At 43.2% G+C, this 12524-nt stretch overlaps 1 protein-coding gene across 9 annotated transcripts in view; it reads right to left on the reverse strand.

Annotated features, from left to right (window-relative positions):
- SRGAP2 (SLIT-ROBO Rho GTPase activating protein 2) overlaps positions 1-12524 on the reverse strand; it is a 210410-nt gene that overhangs the window by 118075 nt on the left and 79811 nt on the right. For 7 of the 9 annotated variants that reach the window (XM_073319746.1, XM_073319744.1, XM_073319742.1 and 4 more), the window contains one exon: positions 2542-2734. In XM_073319746.1, the coding sequence (XP_073175847.1) occupies positions 2542-2734 (193 nt within the window). Of the gene's footprint in view, positions 1-472; positions 557-1671; positions 1817-2541; positions 2735-12524 lie in introns of those variants that run through there. The other 2 variants (XM_073319748.1, XM_073319747.1) reach the window with 2 other exon arrangements.

Below are 12524 nucleotides of genomic sequence, written 5' to 3' on the forward strand. Positions count from 1 at the left end.
GGAAGAGGATGGGCCCTCAATACAAAAACATGTGAAGGTGTTATGTGCTAATAATGGCCTGTCCAACTCAGACTGTCTGCATTCTGCACTAGCTGGGGCGTTTTAATCCTTCTGTCACCAGACAAAATGGCTCTATTTTTGAAGAGTTATTAGAAATATAAAATTAGGCTCTTTAATAAAGATCACATACATTGAACCCACCTTCTGCAATACTTTGCCTAATACCTTTGAATAACAAACAGTGCAGCATCATTTAGGACCCTGCTGGATTTTTATCAATCACTCCCATATTAAAGAGCCAATCAAAGACTCAAACAAGAGGATAGCAATGTACACCCTTCCAACATTAGACTGTTAATGCAAGAACATTTCCTTTGGGAGGCTTTATACCATCATTTAATATAAATTTATCTTCTCAAATTTCATTGGCAAAACAAGAACAGTCCAATCAGGACGTAGCAGAATTAATTACCATTCAAGAAATGACTTTAGCCCATTTTTAGTGGTGTCTGCAGAAAGCACACGGTTTTCAGTTCCACAGAAGTTTTTACTGCTGCTGGAAAGAAGGACAGCAAAAATCTTCAAGGCACAATTATGGTTCTATAAATACATAGAAGAATTCTCTGGCAACCTCTGTTTAATAGCTCTGCTTAGAGGTCAGACTTTGTGGGTGATATAATGCAGTGTGTGTTTTAATGAGGATGTTTGCATTAAGTATCAGTTTGGCCGAGAACAAAAGGTGAGTTACATCTAAACTGTATTAAAAAAAGGAAGTCAAAGGGTGATTATTTAATGGCTTCCAGAGAAAGCTTTCTAGTATAAAAAGGAAAAATGCTCTCCCCCCCCTCCTCCCAGCACCAACAAGGTGTGTCCCCAAATACAGCAATTAAAAAAGCCCAATAGAAAGATATAATGCTGTGATCCAACCTTGGCTAGAATTTAAACGAACTCTATTTGGGGGGGGGGGGGGGGGGAAGCAGGTCCAGATGGATCCCTTCAGCAAAAAACAAAAAAACAAAAAAAACAAAAAAAAACCTCATCTGTCCAAAACTGAAGTGATTCATATCCCAAGGCTCCTTCTGCCTGTAGTTGCCACCACAGCTGCTGTCTTGACAACAAAACATGACAAGCTTTGTGCATGTTGGGATATCAGCTGCAGCAGCACCATGCAAGAAAGCCAGGATAAGGGACTCCCTTGTTCTGATGATCTGCCCACAAGATGGTCTCCAAATTTGAAGCTGCTCTGCATTGTATTAGCTTGTGTGCACACTCCCACCAGCATTCCAGCACTGCATATATATATATACACACTCTAGCCTAAATAATAGTTAATAAGATGAACAGACACTCTTGTCCGAGGGCAGAAAGGAAAATATCAGTGGTTTGTCACATCAAACGAAGTTCAGCACATGCTGGGTAATCCCACTCAAGCATCAAACTCATCACAACACGGGGGGGGGGGGGGGGAGAGAGAGGGAGAAGAGGTAGCAGCCAACAAAACATTCAGGGCACCAGAACGTGATGTTTTAATTAAGTGGGAATAGTACAAACCCTGATCTAAAAACAGAAGCTGCATTAGAGAAGCACCTAAAATCATCTGGTCAGAACTGTGTTGGATTGTCCTGTTTTACACGTTGTCTCCAACTACCAACTCTCCAGGTAAGGACTCACTTGTTTGGGGCACTTCTTCCATCATGTAACACCCTACACACCCAATGAATATATATAAATGAATAATCTTCTCTGGTTTCCTCCCACTTCATGGTGTCATCATCATGGTAGAATCAATGAAGCCAAAAGTCTTTTACAGACTGACCTGAATCATATGAAAGATCCATTGGAGAATCATACTTTTATCTGACAGATCTTTTAGCTGAACGATTTTTTAACTTGCCATCACCTTAGTATCTAGGTACCATACACAAAAATTTGGATCTCCTCCCTCCATCTAAATGTACCATGAACTCCACCTCACCATCATTTATGCTACTTTCTTCCTGAGGCCAGGATAAAAAATGATGGCATTACAGAAGTAAGGGTTTTCTTAGGAGTATACTAACCCTCCCCCCCCCCACTCCCCAGAACTGAGGAGTTTTACTTAATGGATTTTTAACTAAAAAGAGATATATAGCAAACAATAAATCCATAATATTAGAAAAAAGTATTCCCTTAATAGCCAAGATAAAAGCCAAACACATCTAGAGAAGAGCTCAGATTCTGCCCTCCACTTTACACATGTGTCAGCTCCCTCGTTAAGTTATTCTCTGTTTACCACAATACGCCATTCCATTCCCCCTCGGAGTTACACTCCACCAGCAACAGTTGTGCTAATCCAGCTAACACCACATAAAAGGGAAACTACTTTTTTCAAACACACACCTGGGTCACTTGGGAGAAAAAGTATTTTCCTTTTAAGTTCCTAACAAAGAGACATGGTGCCCCATTCCCTCCCCTCCCACCCCCAACATGCTATATGTCCGCTCTCTCCTCCCACCCCCACACCCATGCCCAGCCTCCAGAAGCAACTTTGCAAAACTGTACTTGAATTGCTGGTCTTTAGTGCTCCTTGTTTTAGCCAGGAATCTCTCAGCCAACTTCTCCAAGTTCCTTGAATAATCCATCTCGATCTCTGCCTTCTTGCGAAAGAAATCCTGCAAGTCCTGAAGTAGCTGGACCCGAAGCTCGCACTGTTGGTCGAGGCATTTCAGCTGCTCAATGAGTTGCGTGCGAATCTCTGAGCAAGGAGAGAACAAAATGAAATACCAAGTGTTAAACAGAAGCCCAACAAAGGAAAATCAAAATAATAGAAGTTACCTAATAAACTATGGTTAAAATAGCTCTCCCTCCCCACCAAGAGATCACCAAAAGCACCTAATTAACTGTATCCACAGTTAGAAAATGGTTACAATTACCTTTAGGTGACTACGGCCACAGGGTGTGAGTAAGGCAACCAGGAACCCAATGTTGTACACTTACGAGCAAAGCTCTACTGCTGGAAATGTCATCACTCTTAAGTGTCAAGGGCATATCTGGCATTAAGAAATGGTCACTTCCCAAAAATGTCCTGAAACTCAACCTGGATAAGGACTGCAAAACTGCAGTCTCTCCCCTTCCCCTGTACCTCAAAAATCACTCCACAAAGTCTCTTGATCAAACTCCTTCCCGGACTATTCCTGAGGAAAACCAAAGAAGCTGTGTGCGTTTTGGGTATTCCCAAAAGACACCAATTTGGGGTTATTCAGTTAAGTGCAGTTAATGTGCAACCTCCATTATTAACACAGCACCACCAAACTGGTAACATCCTTGTTTGGAGAAGCCAGACAGCATTTCCACTTGGACAAAGCCTCCAAAAGTAACACTTTTTCTTCTAAAAAAGGATCTCTCAGAGTGATGTGTGTGTACATGTGTGCCATCCATAAGCATTTTCAGGTACAAGTGTATTTTAATGCTGTTTATGAAGCAGAATTATTAGCAGCAATACCCATTTGCATTTATATGGCATATTTCATCTAAGATTTTCAAGGCATTTTACAAATGTGAAATCAGCCCCTGAAGCCTTTGGAGATGGGTTGTTAATCTCCTTTTCCTGATGGAGAAAAGGACACACAGAATGGTTAATGAGTAGCCCACATTCACACAGTGAATCAGCGTGAAGCAGAGATGTCAGAGTCCCCTGCTTTAAAAAAAAAATATATATATATATCAGAATTGGCGGTTACTGAGTTACTAGGAGAATATTTAGCTTCCAACTCTAGCAATTAACACAAGAAAAATAATAAAATATGTACTTTCATCTGAGGATCTCTGGGCGCTCAAACATTAATTAGAGCTGCCTATCATCACTGGTGATTTGCTGCTGCTTCTTCCTAAGTGTTGGAAAAAACATGTTGTTCCAGGACTGAATTTAAACAGCAGTGTACCTTAACAAATGAAGTACTTAACATTCAGGTCTTCTTCTACATGCACAGCTTTGTTTATGCCTGTGGATTGCATGGATGCAAAGCTTTAGGATAATGGTCTTATTTGCGGTTGTGGTTGGAAAGTACTTATTCCTAGAATGATCCATTTGAAAAACCTAACAGACACTGAAAAAAACTAACAAGACCATTTTTCATGGCAGTACATACTGACATTAATAAACTTAAACATTAGAGCAACCAGCTTTGCTTGCCTCCTTGAGCACGTCTGTCCTCTTGTCACTGACAAATATACCAGGATCCAGCTCTGACCAAATTACCCTGCCAATGCACCACAAAGACCAGCAGGGCAGTGTGAAAAAGCAACAGTTCCATGGAGTTCAGTGACAACTCTCAACCAAAGTGATCATGCACCTTTATTTGGGGGGTGGGGGAGAGGGAGAAAGGGGGAGCAGTGGTAAGGGATTTTTTATCAGGTTGTTGGTTTCCCCTCCTCCCCCAAAAAATCAGGATATTAGTTAATTTTTTCTTCAAGTTATGTGATAACTTAAGGCTCTCAAATTTGAGTTGACTTTTGTAAGAGAGTTTAAATTGGAAGCTTTGCTTTCCCGACAGTATACCATCCAAGGCAGTTCGGAACATACAGTTCAAGGCGAAGTTAAAGCGTGTGATTCCCCATAGCTCCCCCTCCCGCCCAGCTGCCCTAACTGCTACATGGGGGCAAACCTGGTCAACTAACTTTTTTCTGGTTGGAGAACTCATGCATCTTGAATCCCTCTGTCAGGGAAAATAAAAATTACATGCAAATATGAAAGCTTATAGTCGTGTGCATTTATTTGCTGTCAAAACACTGAGCCACATTCATTCCTTCAGGCAGAGGGAAGTGTCAATTACACCTCCTTCTCCTAGTGTGGCCTGCTACAAAACACAGGGTGGGGTTCACACTCTGGGAAAGGTACCACTGCCATCTGTTCTCTAGTCAGGGTTAGATTCCATTTCCATCAGGGCTCCATAGAAGCCAAGCCAGGGGACACTACAATGGACAGGCACACAGTGTTCTTTTAAGTGCACACTAATCATGATCCATGGGCTTCTTGAAAAGGGCCAGTGAAACCATTCATGTTGCCAACTGTGGAGTACCCTACATAGGCAATGTTAAGAAAAACAAAAACACATCCTACATGTTATGTCTTGCAAATTTGTGATACCCTGCTGCACATTCATTTCCACATGATAGTAATATTTCAGGATTTACAGGGGTTGGAGAAAGCAAAACACTTAACACAAAATTTACTAGCAATTATTTAATGGTTGATACTCAGTCTACACTATATTTCTTCCCCATTCCACTTTCTCCCCATTTACAAAAGCAGTAATGGATTTGCAAGGCTTTGTAGGCGTGATGAGCTTATTAACGTGCTATGCAAATAGACCTCTTTTCCATCTATGGCTTTGTCAGTAAGACTGATACAGGAATGAAGGTGAGCCAGCTATACAACAGACTGAGGAGCAGACAGAGCATTCCATAAGGAATGTGCCGTAATTCAGTGTTTCCTTGGTGTAATGAATCAGTCTCCGCACCACTTAACCTGGTACTCATTTGGAAGTCTGCCATTCTGACACAGAACATCCTGCAAAGCCAACCCCATTAACGAATTTCTCCTCCTTCCACCCCCACCCCCCTCAAGTAAAACTGATTGTCACATACAGCCAGGTGGTGTTGCTATGTGGTAACTAAGGAAAGACTCCCATTGATTTCAGTGAACTTTGCCTCAAGCTCTAAAGCTTTAACAGGGTAAAAAAAAATTGTAGCTAGCACACACACAGGTAACAGAGGCACCTGCGAAGTAGATTCCGATCTGTGCCCCAGTAAAAATGGCACACGCATCATGCATGCAGCAAGTCAGTGGCATGCAATGGGTCGTTAATTTCTACTACAGAAGTATGACCACTCACATCCCTATTAGAAAGTGGAGTAGAAAGTTGTGGGTTTGTTTTTGGTTTTTGTTTTTTTTTTTAATAAGAGGAGTTCTATTACCAGGGTGCGGGGGAGGAGCACAACCGTGCCGAGAACAATCTAGAACAGGGTGTCTCAAACTTCATTGCACTGTGACCCCCCTTTTGACAACAAAAATTACTACGTGTCCCCAGGAAGGGGGACCAAAGCCTGAGGCCTGCCGCCCAGAACTGAAGCCAAAGCCTGAGCTCCGCTGCCCAGGGCTGAGGCCCTTGGGATTTGGCTTCAGCCCTCAGCAGTGGGGCTCAGACTTTGGCTTCAGCCCCAGGCTCCACCAAGTTTAACACCAGCCCTGGTAACCCCATTAAAATAGGGTCACGACCCATTTTGGGGTCCCAACCCACAGTTTGAGAACCACTAATCTAGAATCTTGCCCTTTTTCAATGCCCCAATTTTAGAGGGCCCTATCCAATAGATTTTGAAGTTAGTTAATTAACTTATCTATTGCTTGTAGATGCTCCCTCCAAATGCTTGTAAAGGAAAATACCTCTTTCTTCCTATTTTGTAATATCTTGTTTTTTACATTTGGCGAATTGGTTATGATTTTCACCCTATGGTTCCAAAAATAGCAGTTAAAAGTTAAAATGGCATATTCTGTTTGCTCCATTATTTATGTACCGGGGTCCTCTGGACTGTAGCCCAGCTCCTGACAGGTCTGCTAGTGAACCATTGCTCCAGAGACTCAAGGGAGCACTGACAGTGGCTCGATTTTCCCCTCAAATTTTGAGGTAGTGGAGGAAGAAAAATATGTTTCTCTGGAACGTTTCCAGTCCCACGAGCAGGGCCAATTAGACAGGCACAACTGCAAGGTCTCAATGCGTGGATGAAACATGGTGTTTGAAGGAGGAATTTAGGTTTTTTAGGAACTGGACGACCTTTTTGGGAAAGGAAGAGTCTAGAGAGGAAGCTCCACCAAAACCAAAATGTAGAAAGACTGCTAGAATGTAAGGGCTGGGGAAAGACGACAGGTGCGGACGAGCACACAGTTCAGACAGACACATCCTTTATGGAGGGATTTATTAAAGGGGATACTCTATATTCTAGCAAAGAGGAGATGATAGAAGTTGATAAAGTACAAGTAGGAACTGAAGAAAGGAAAGAAAAGGGAAGAAAGAGTCCCATTCAATTACACCACAAGAAGGCAGACAGCCAAATATTGACAAATCTGATAAGTGCCTGTGTATAAATAACAGAGCAGGTCACACTGGTGAGAAGTGGCATTATACATGAAAGAAAGCAAAGTCAAATATAGTAAAAACCTTAAATGAATCAAACAATACCACAGAAGCTCTATGGATAGAAATTCCAAGCATTAATAAGGGTATAGCAGCGGGAATATAATACCAAGCACCTGACAGGTCCTAGACTCTGACTGAAATGCTCAGAGAGATTAAAGAAGCTACAAAAACAGAAGACCCAATAATGATGGATAAGGCTACGATTTAGAAATGGGTCTTTTTAGTAGAAGTCATGGACAGGTCACGGGTAATAAAAATTCACGGTCCGTGACCTGTCCATGATTTTTTTTTACTAAAAATACCAGTGACCAAACCTTGGGAAGGGGCCCCTGCTGGGGGGAGAGGGCTCCGTGACTTCCGCGACCTCCATGACAGACTCTGAGCCCTAATAATGGGGGATTTCAACTAGTTCACTGCTGACTGGGTACATGTCACCTTAGGATGGGATGCAGAGAAAAAAGTTTAATACATCATTAATGACTGCTTCTTGGAGCAGCTAGTTCTGGAACGCACAAGGGGAGAGGCAGTTCTTCATTCAGTCTTAAGTGGTGCACAGGATTAGGTTTAAGAGGTGAACATAGCTGAACTACTCAGTCATAGCAACCGTAATAGAATTAAATTTAACATCTTTGGAGGGGGAATAATTCTCAAGCAGCCCACCACAGCTGCATTTAACTTCAAAAAAAGGCAACTGCACAAAAATGAGGAAGTTAGTTAAATGGAAACTAAAAGGAGCAGTCAGTCACCCGAGGAAAATGCCTGCAAGCTGCATGGAATCTTTTTAAAAATACTATAATAGAGGCTCAAACGATATGCTTACCCCAAATAAAAAAAAATACTAAGAGGACCCAAAAAATGCCACAGTGGTTAGACAGAGTAAAAGAGGCAGTGAGAGACAGACATCCTTTAACAATTGAAGGTGAAATCCTTTTGAGGAAGACAGAAAGGAGCACAAGCATGAGGACACAGGTCATCTAGTGGATACAGTGTACGTAGACTTTCAGAAAGCCTTTGACAAGGTCCCACACCAAAAGTTCTAAAGGAAAGTAGGCAGACCTGGAATGAGAGGGATCGTTCCCTCATGGATCAATAACTGGTTAAAAGATAAGAAACAAAAGGGTAGGAATAAAGGTTAAGTTTTCACAGTGGAGAGAGATAAATAGCAGGGTTTCCCCAAACACCTGTACAATACCACTGCTGTTCAACATATTCATAAAGGATCTGAGAAGCGTGGTATAACACCAAAGTGGCAAAGTTGGCAGATGATACAAAGTTACTCAAGACAGTTAAATCCATAAGTGACTAGGAAGAGTTACAAAGGGATCTCACAAAACTGGGTCACTCTGCAACAAAATGGCAGACAAAATGGTATTGATAAACCCAAAGCAATGCACATTAGAAAACAATCCCAACTACACATACACAACGGTGAGGTCTAAATTAGCTGTTACCACTCAAAGACCTTGGCCATCGTGGATAGTTCTCAAACATCCACTCACTGTGATGGACAGTCAGTCAAAAAGCTAACAATGTGAGGAATCTTTAGGAAAGGGATAGATAATAGGACAGAAAATATAATGCCACTATATAAATCCATGGTATGCCTACACCTTGAATACTGCGTGCAGTTCTAGTTGCCCCATCTCAAAAAAGACGTTAGAACTGAAAAAAATACAGAAAACGGCAACAAAAATTATTAGGAGTATGGAACAGCTTCCATATGAGGAGAGATTAGAAAGACTGCAACTGTTCAGCTCAGAAAAGAGACAACCCAAGGGGATAAGATAGAGGTCTATAAAATCATTGTGTGGAGAGTGTGAATAGGGGAGTGTTATTTATCCCTTCAGGTAACGCAGGAACCAGGGGTCACCCAAAGAATTTAACAGGCACCAGGTTTAAAACAAACATAAGGAAGCACTTCTTTACATACACACAGTCAACCTGTGGAACCCGTTGCCAGGGGATGTTGTGAAGACCAAAAGTATTACTAGGCTCAAAAAAGAATTAGTTAAGTTCATGGAGGATAGGTCCATCAATGGCTATTAGCCAAAATGGTCAGAGATGCAATGCCATGATCTGGGCGTCCCTAAGCCTTCAACTACCAGATGCTAGGACTGGACAGCAGGGGGTGGATCCCTCGGTAATTGCCCCGTTCTGTTCATTCCCTCTGAAGCATCTGACACTGGCCACTGTCAGAAGACGAGATACTAGGCTAGATGGACCATTGGTCTGAACCAGTATGGCAATTGTTGTGTTATTATGTTCTTAAATATGCCTCCTGCTGTATAGCAAAAGGTGTAAAACAATGCACAGGGCAGCCTTCTTGTTTCCCTCTAAGACAAGGGCGGGCAAACTTTTTGGCCTGAGGGCCACATCTGGTTTCAGAAATTGTAAGGAGGGCCAGTTAGGGGAAGCTGTGCCTCCCCAAATAGCCAGGCATGGCCTGGCCCCTGCCCCCTACCCAACCCCTCCCTCTGCTTCTCGCCCCCTGACGGGCCCCCCAGGACTCCTGCCTCATCCAACCACCCCTTCTCCCTGAGCACCCCTGGAACCCCTGCTCCCATTCAACCTCCCTGTTCCCTGCCCCGATTGCCTTGACCCCTATCCACACCCCCGGCCCCTGACCACCCCTGCCCTCTATCCAACCCTCCTCCCCCACTCCCTGCCTCCTTACCATGCTGCCTGGAACACCGGTGGCTGGCAGCACGGCTGCACCAGGAGAGCAGCCATGCATTGCGCAGCACCAAGCGTGGGGTCAGGCTGGGCTCTGCAGCTGTGCTGCCCCAGGAGCTTGCAGCCCCGAGCATTGCTCCAGCAGCGCAGTGAGCTGAGGCTGCAGAGGAGGGGAAACAGCAGGGGAGGGGTCGGGGGTGAGCCTCCCGGGCCAGGAGCTCAGGGGCTGGGCAGAACGGTCCTGCGGGCCATAGTTTGCCCACCTCTGCTCTAAGATTAGCTCATGTAGCCACATGATAGCTAGTTTCCTCCATTAAACACACTCAGCTGAATTACTGTCCCACACTCAGAGAGGCTATGATGGTCATTTCCCACAAAAGCTTATTTTATATTGTATCCATCAGATGAACAGATCAAAGTGGATTCAGGGTTTTCCCTTAAACCGATATGGAAGCGAAGAGCACAGCTCAGATTCAGCAACCACTTGCCTCATATCTACTTGCACGTTTAGAGCTGGATTATCTGCATTAGGTTATCTTGAGGGGGGAAGTCAGCTACTCCAGTGGCACATGCAAGTGCAATCGCTGGTATTGGAAGCAATACTCAGGATGTGTCAAGGCAAGGTTGGGATTGGGGTGGAGTGGAAGACAAAGATATAGCTAAGAGCAGTAATGCAGTTGCTACATTCCCTGCATTAGTTTTTTCTTCCCACTCTTGATACCTTATGATTGCTTAGGAAAGTAGCTGTAAGGCAAACTCAACAATTCTGCTCCAATAATGTTCTTGTTTTAACTGCTCAGGAAATCACTTCCATAGCAAGTAGGAAAACCAAAACCAAGCACACACCAAAGCTCAGTTCAATGACTGCCTGATTCTGCCAGGCTTTCTAACTGGTTCACAAGCACCCTGAACTTGCATTGACCTCAGTACTTCACAGCACTGGGACCTGCATGAGGGACAAAGAACTAAGATGCAGGAAGACTACAGAGGAAGAAAAGTCATGAACTTCAGTGTATGGGTCATTTGCAGAAAATTCAGCCCCCTGTACTGCTCTGTGCTGAGTGACCTCAACTCCCAAAGCCTTCAGTGGGAATGGAGGACACTCAGTGCTTTGCAGACTCAGGCCTTTTGATAGGCTCAACTTTTCATGGTTTGGTTCTGGACACAGGATTGAAATCCAAACACGTTCAAATTCCAGGACTGTTTACAATGGGGGATGTGATGGGTGGCATGGGCACCCTCTTGACTTTCGAAGTTGACTGCAAAAAATAACATTGCTCTCTCTGAAGAAGCTGGGTGCCAAATCAAAGAGAAAAACTAAAAAAACAAGAGGTCTTATAAGTCTTATTAAAGAGACTTGCACTGTCATTCTACAATCATTTAAAATCCAATGGTAAGTTAATTGAGCAAATGCTTCTCAAACTGCCTCACATGCACCTCGCCTGCTAAACACCAAGACTAATTGTAACCTTTCCGTTTAGCAAAATATGCTGCGTCAGGACTTTTTCTTGTAAATACATGCACTGTTTCTGTGAGAGGAAAAGTAACAGCTGATTGGGCTGTATGCACTGGGGAACAATAGGCTATTGAACACAAGTGCACCCAGTATGCGAGGTTGAGCTGAAGCAAGGCAACCTTGATCAGTTGTTTTATTTTTTAACCAGTACTTTGCTCTGGCCACAAATAAAATATATTCAAGAATGCCGGAATTTCCTGAGGCTCACTCAGCTTTCTAGGATATGAAACATCTATTTGTTATCCCACCGCTTAAACATGCCTGAGGATTTTTTTCCAGACCTACTGTCAGAACATAGCAGCGCAACATGTGCTGTCAACTGTGGGTTACTATATTACACTGGAGCTTTTGTGACATTGCAGTCGCAATACACAGATTTTTTTTTTTATTTCAGTTCATTGGTTTGGCATCCCTTAAGTTACACACCCCAAACACACATCTTTTTAAAAAATGCTTCATTCCTTTCCTATTTTAAAAATTAAAGCCCTAAGTAACCATTTGCTAATACCACTATTTGCTGCAAACCAAGTCACAGAATCAGTATCATCCAGAATCTGTTTTCATACGGACACTATTTTAAGGTCACACAGATGTTTAATCTCACCTCATCCATCACTGTGTTTTCTCAAACGTGGACAGTTTCCAGCTCCTATTACTACACTGCTGGGTTTTCACGTTAGTAGCAGAGTGGCTTCTGCGGTCTTTACCCATCTCGGTCTCTCCCAGCCTTTACATGATACCATGCTCTTTCTTGCTTTGGAGAGTATAAGGCAACCCCCCACTCCCCCAAAGAATGATTGCATTAAATATGGAAACCCTCAGCCTATCCTCAGCCAAAGCAAATGTTGCCCTGATTCTTTTACCTGTTTTCCCCAACACTTCAATAGAACCAGCACTTTAAGGAGCTGCAATTTCAATGACCCCTTCTGTTGAGTTGGTCACTACCGGGAAGTAATTACTATTATTTGTCTGGCATTAAAGCTACAGAGGGCATTAGATCCACATAATAAATTGTTGCCATTCCACATTCAGCTGTTTCCAAAGGTGAAGCAGCTTTAACCCCACTTTATAGATGGGGAACCTGGGGCCCAGGGAGGGTAAAAGACCTTCTCAGCGTCATGCAGAGTCAGTGGCAGAACCAGGACTTAGACCCCAAGTCTTCC

Source organism: Lepidochelys kempii, chromosome 21, assembly GCF_965140265.1.
Source record: "Lepidochelys kempii isolate rLepKem1 chromosome 21, rLepKem1.hap2, whole genome shotgun sequence".
Classification (NCBI taxonomy): Eukaryota; Metazoa; Chordata; order Testudines; family Cheloniidae; genus Lepidochelys; species Lepidochelys kempii.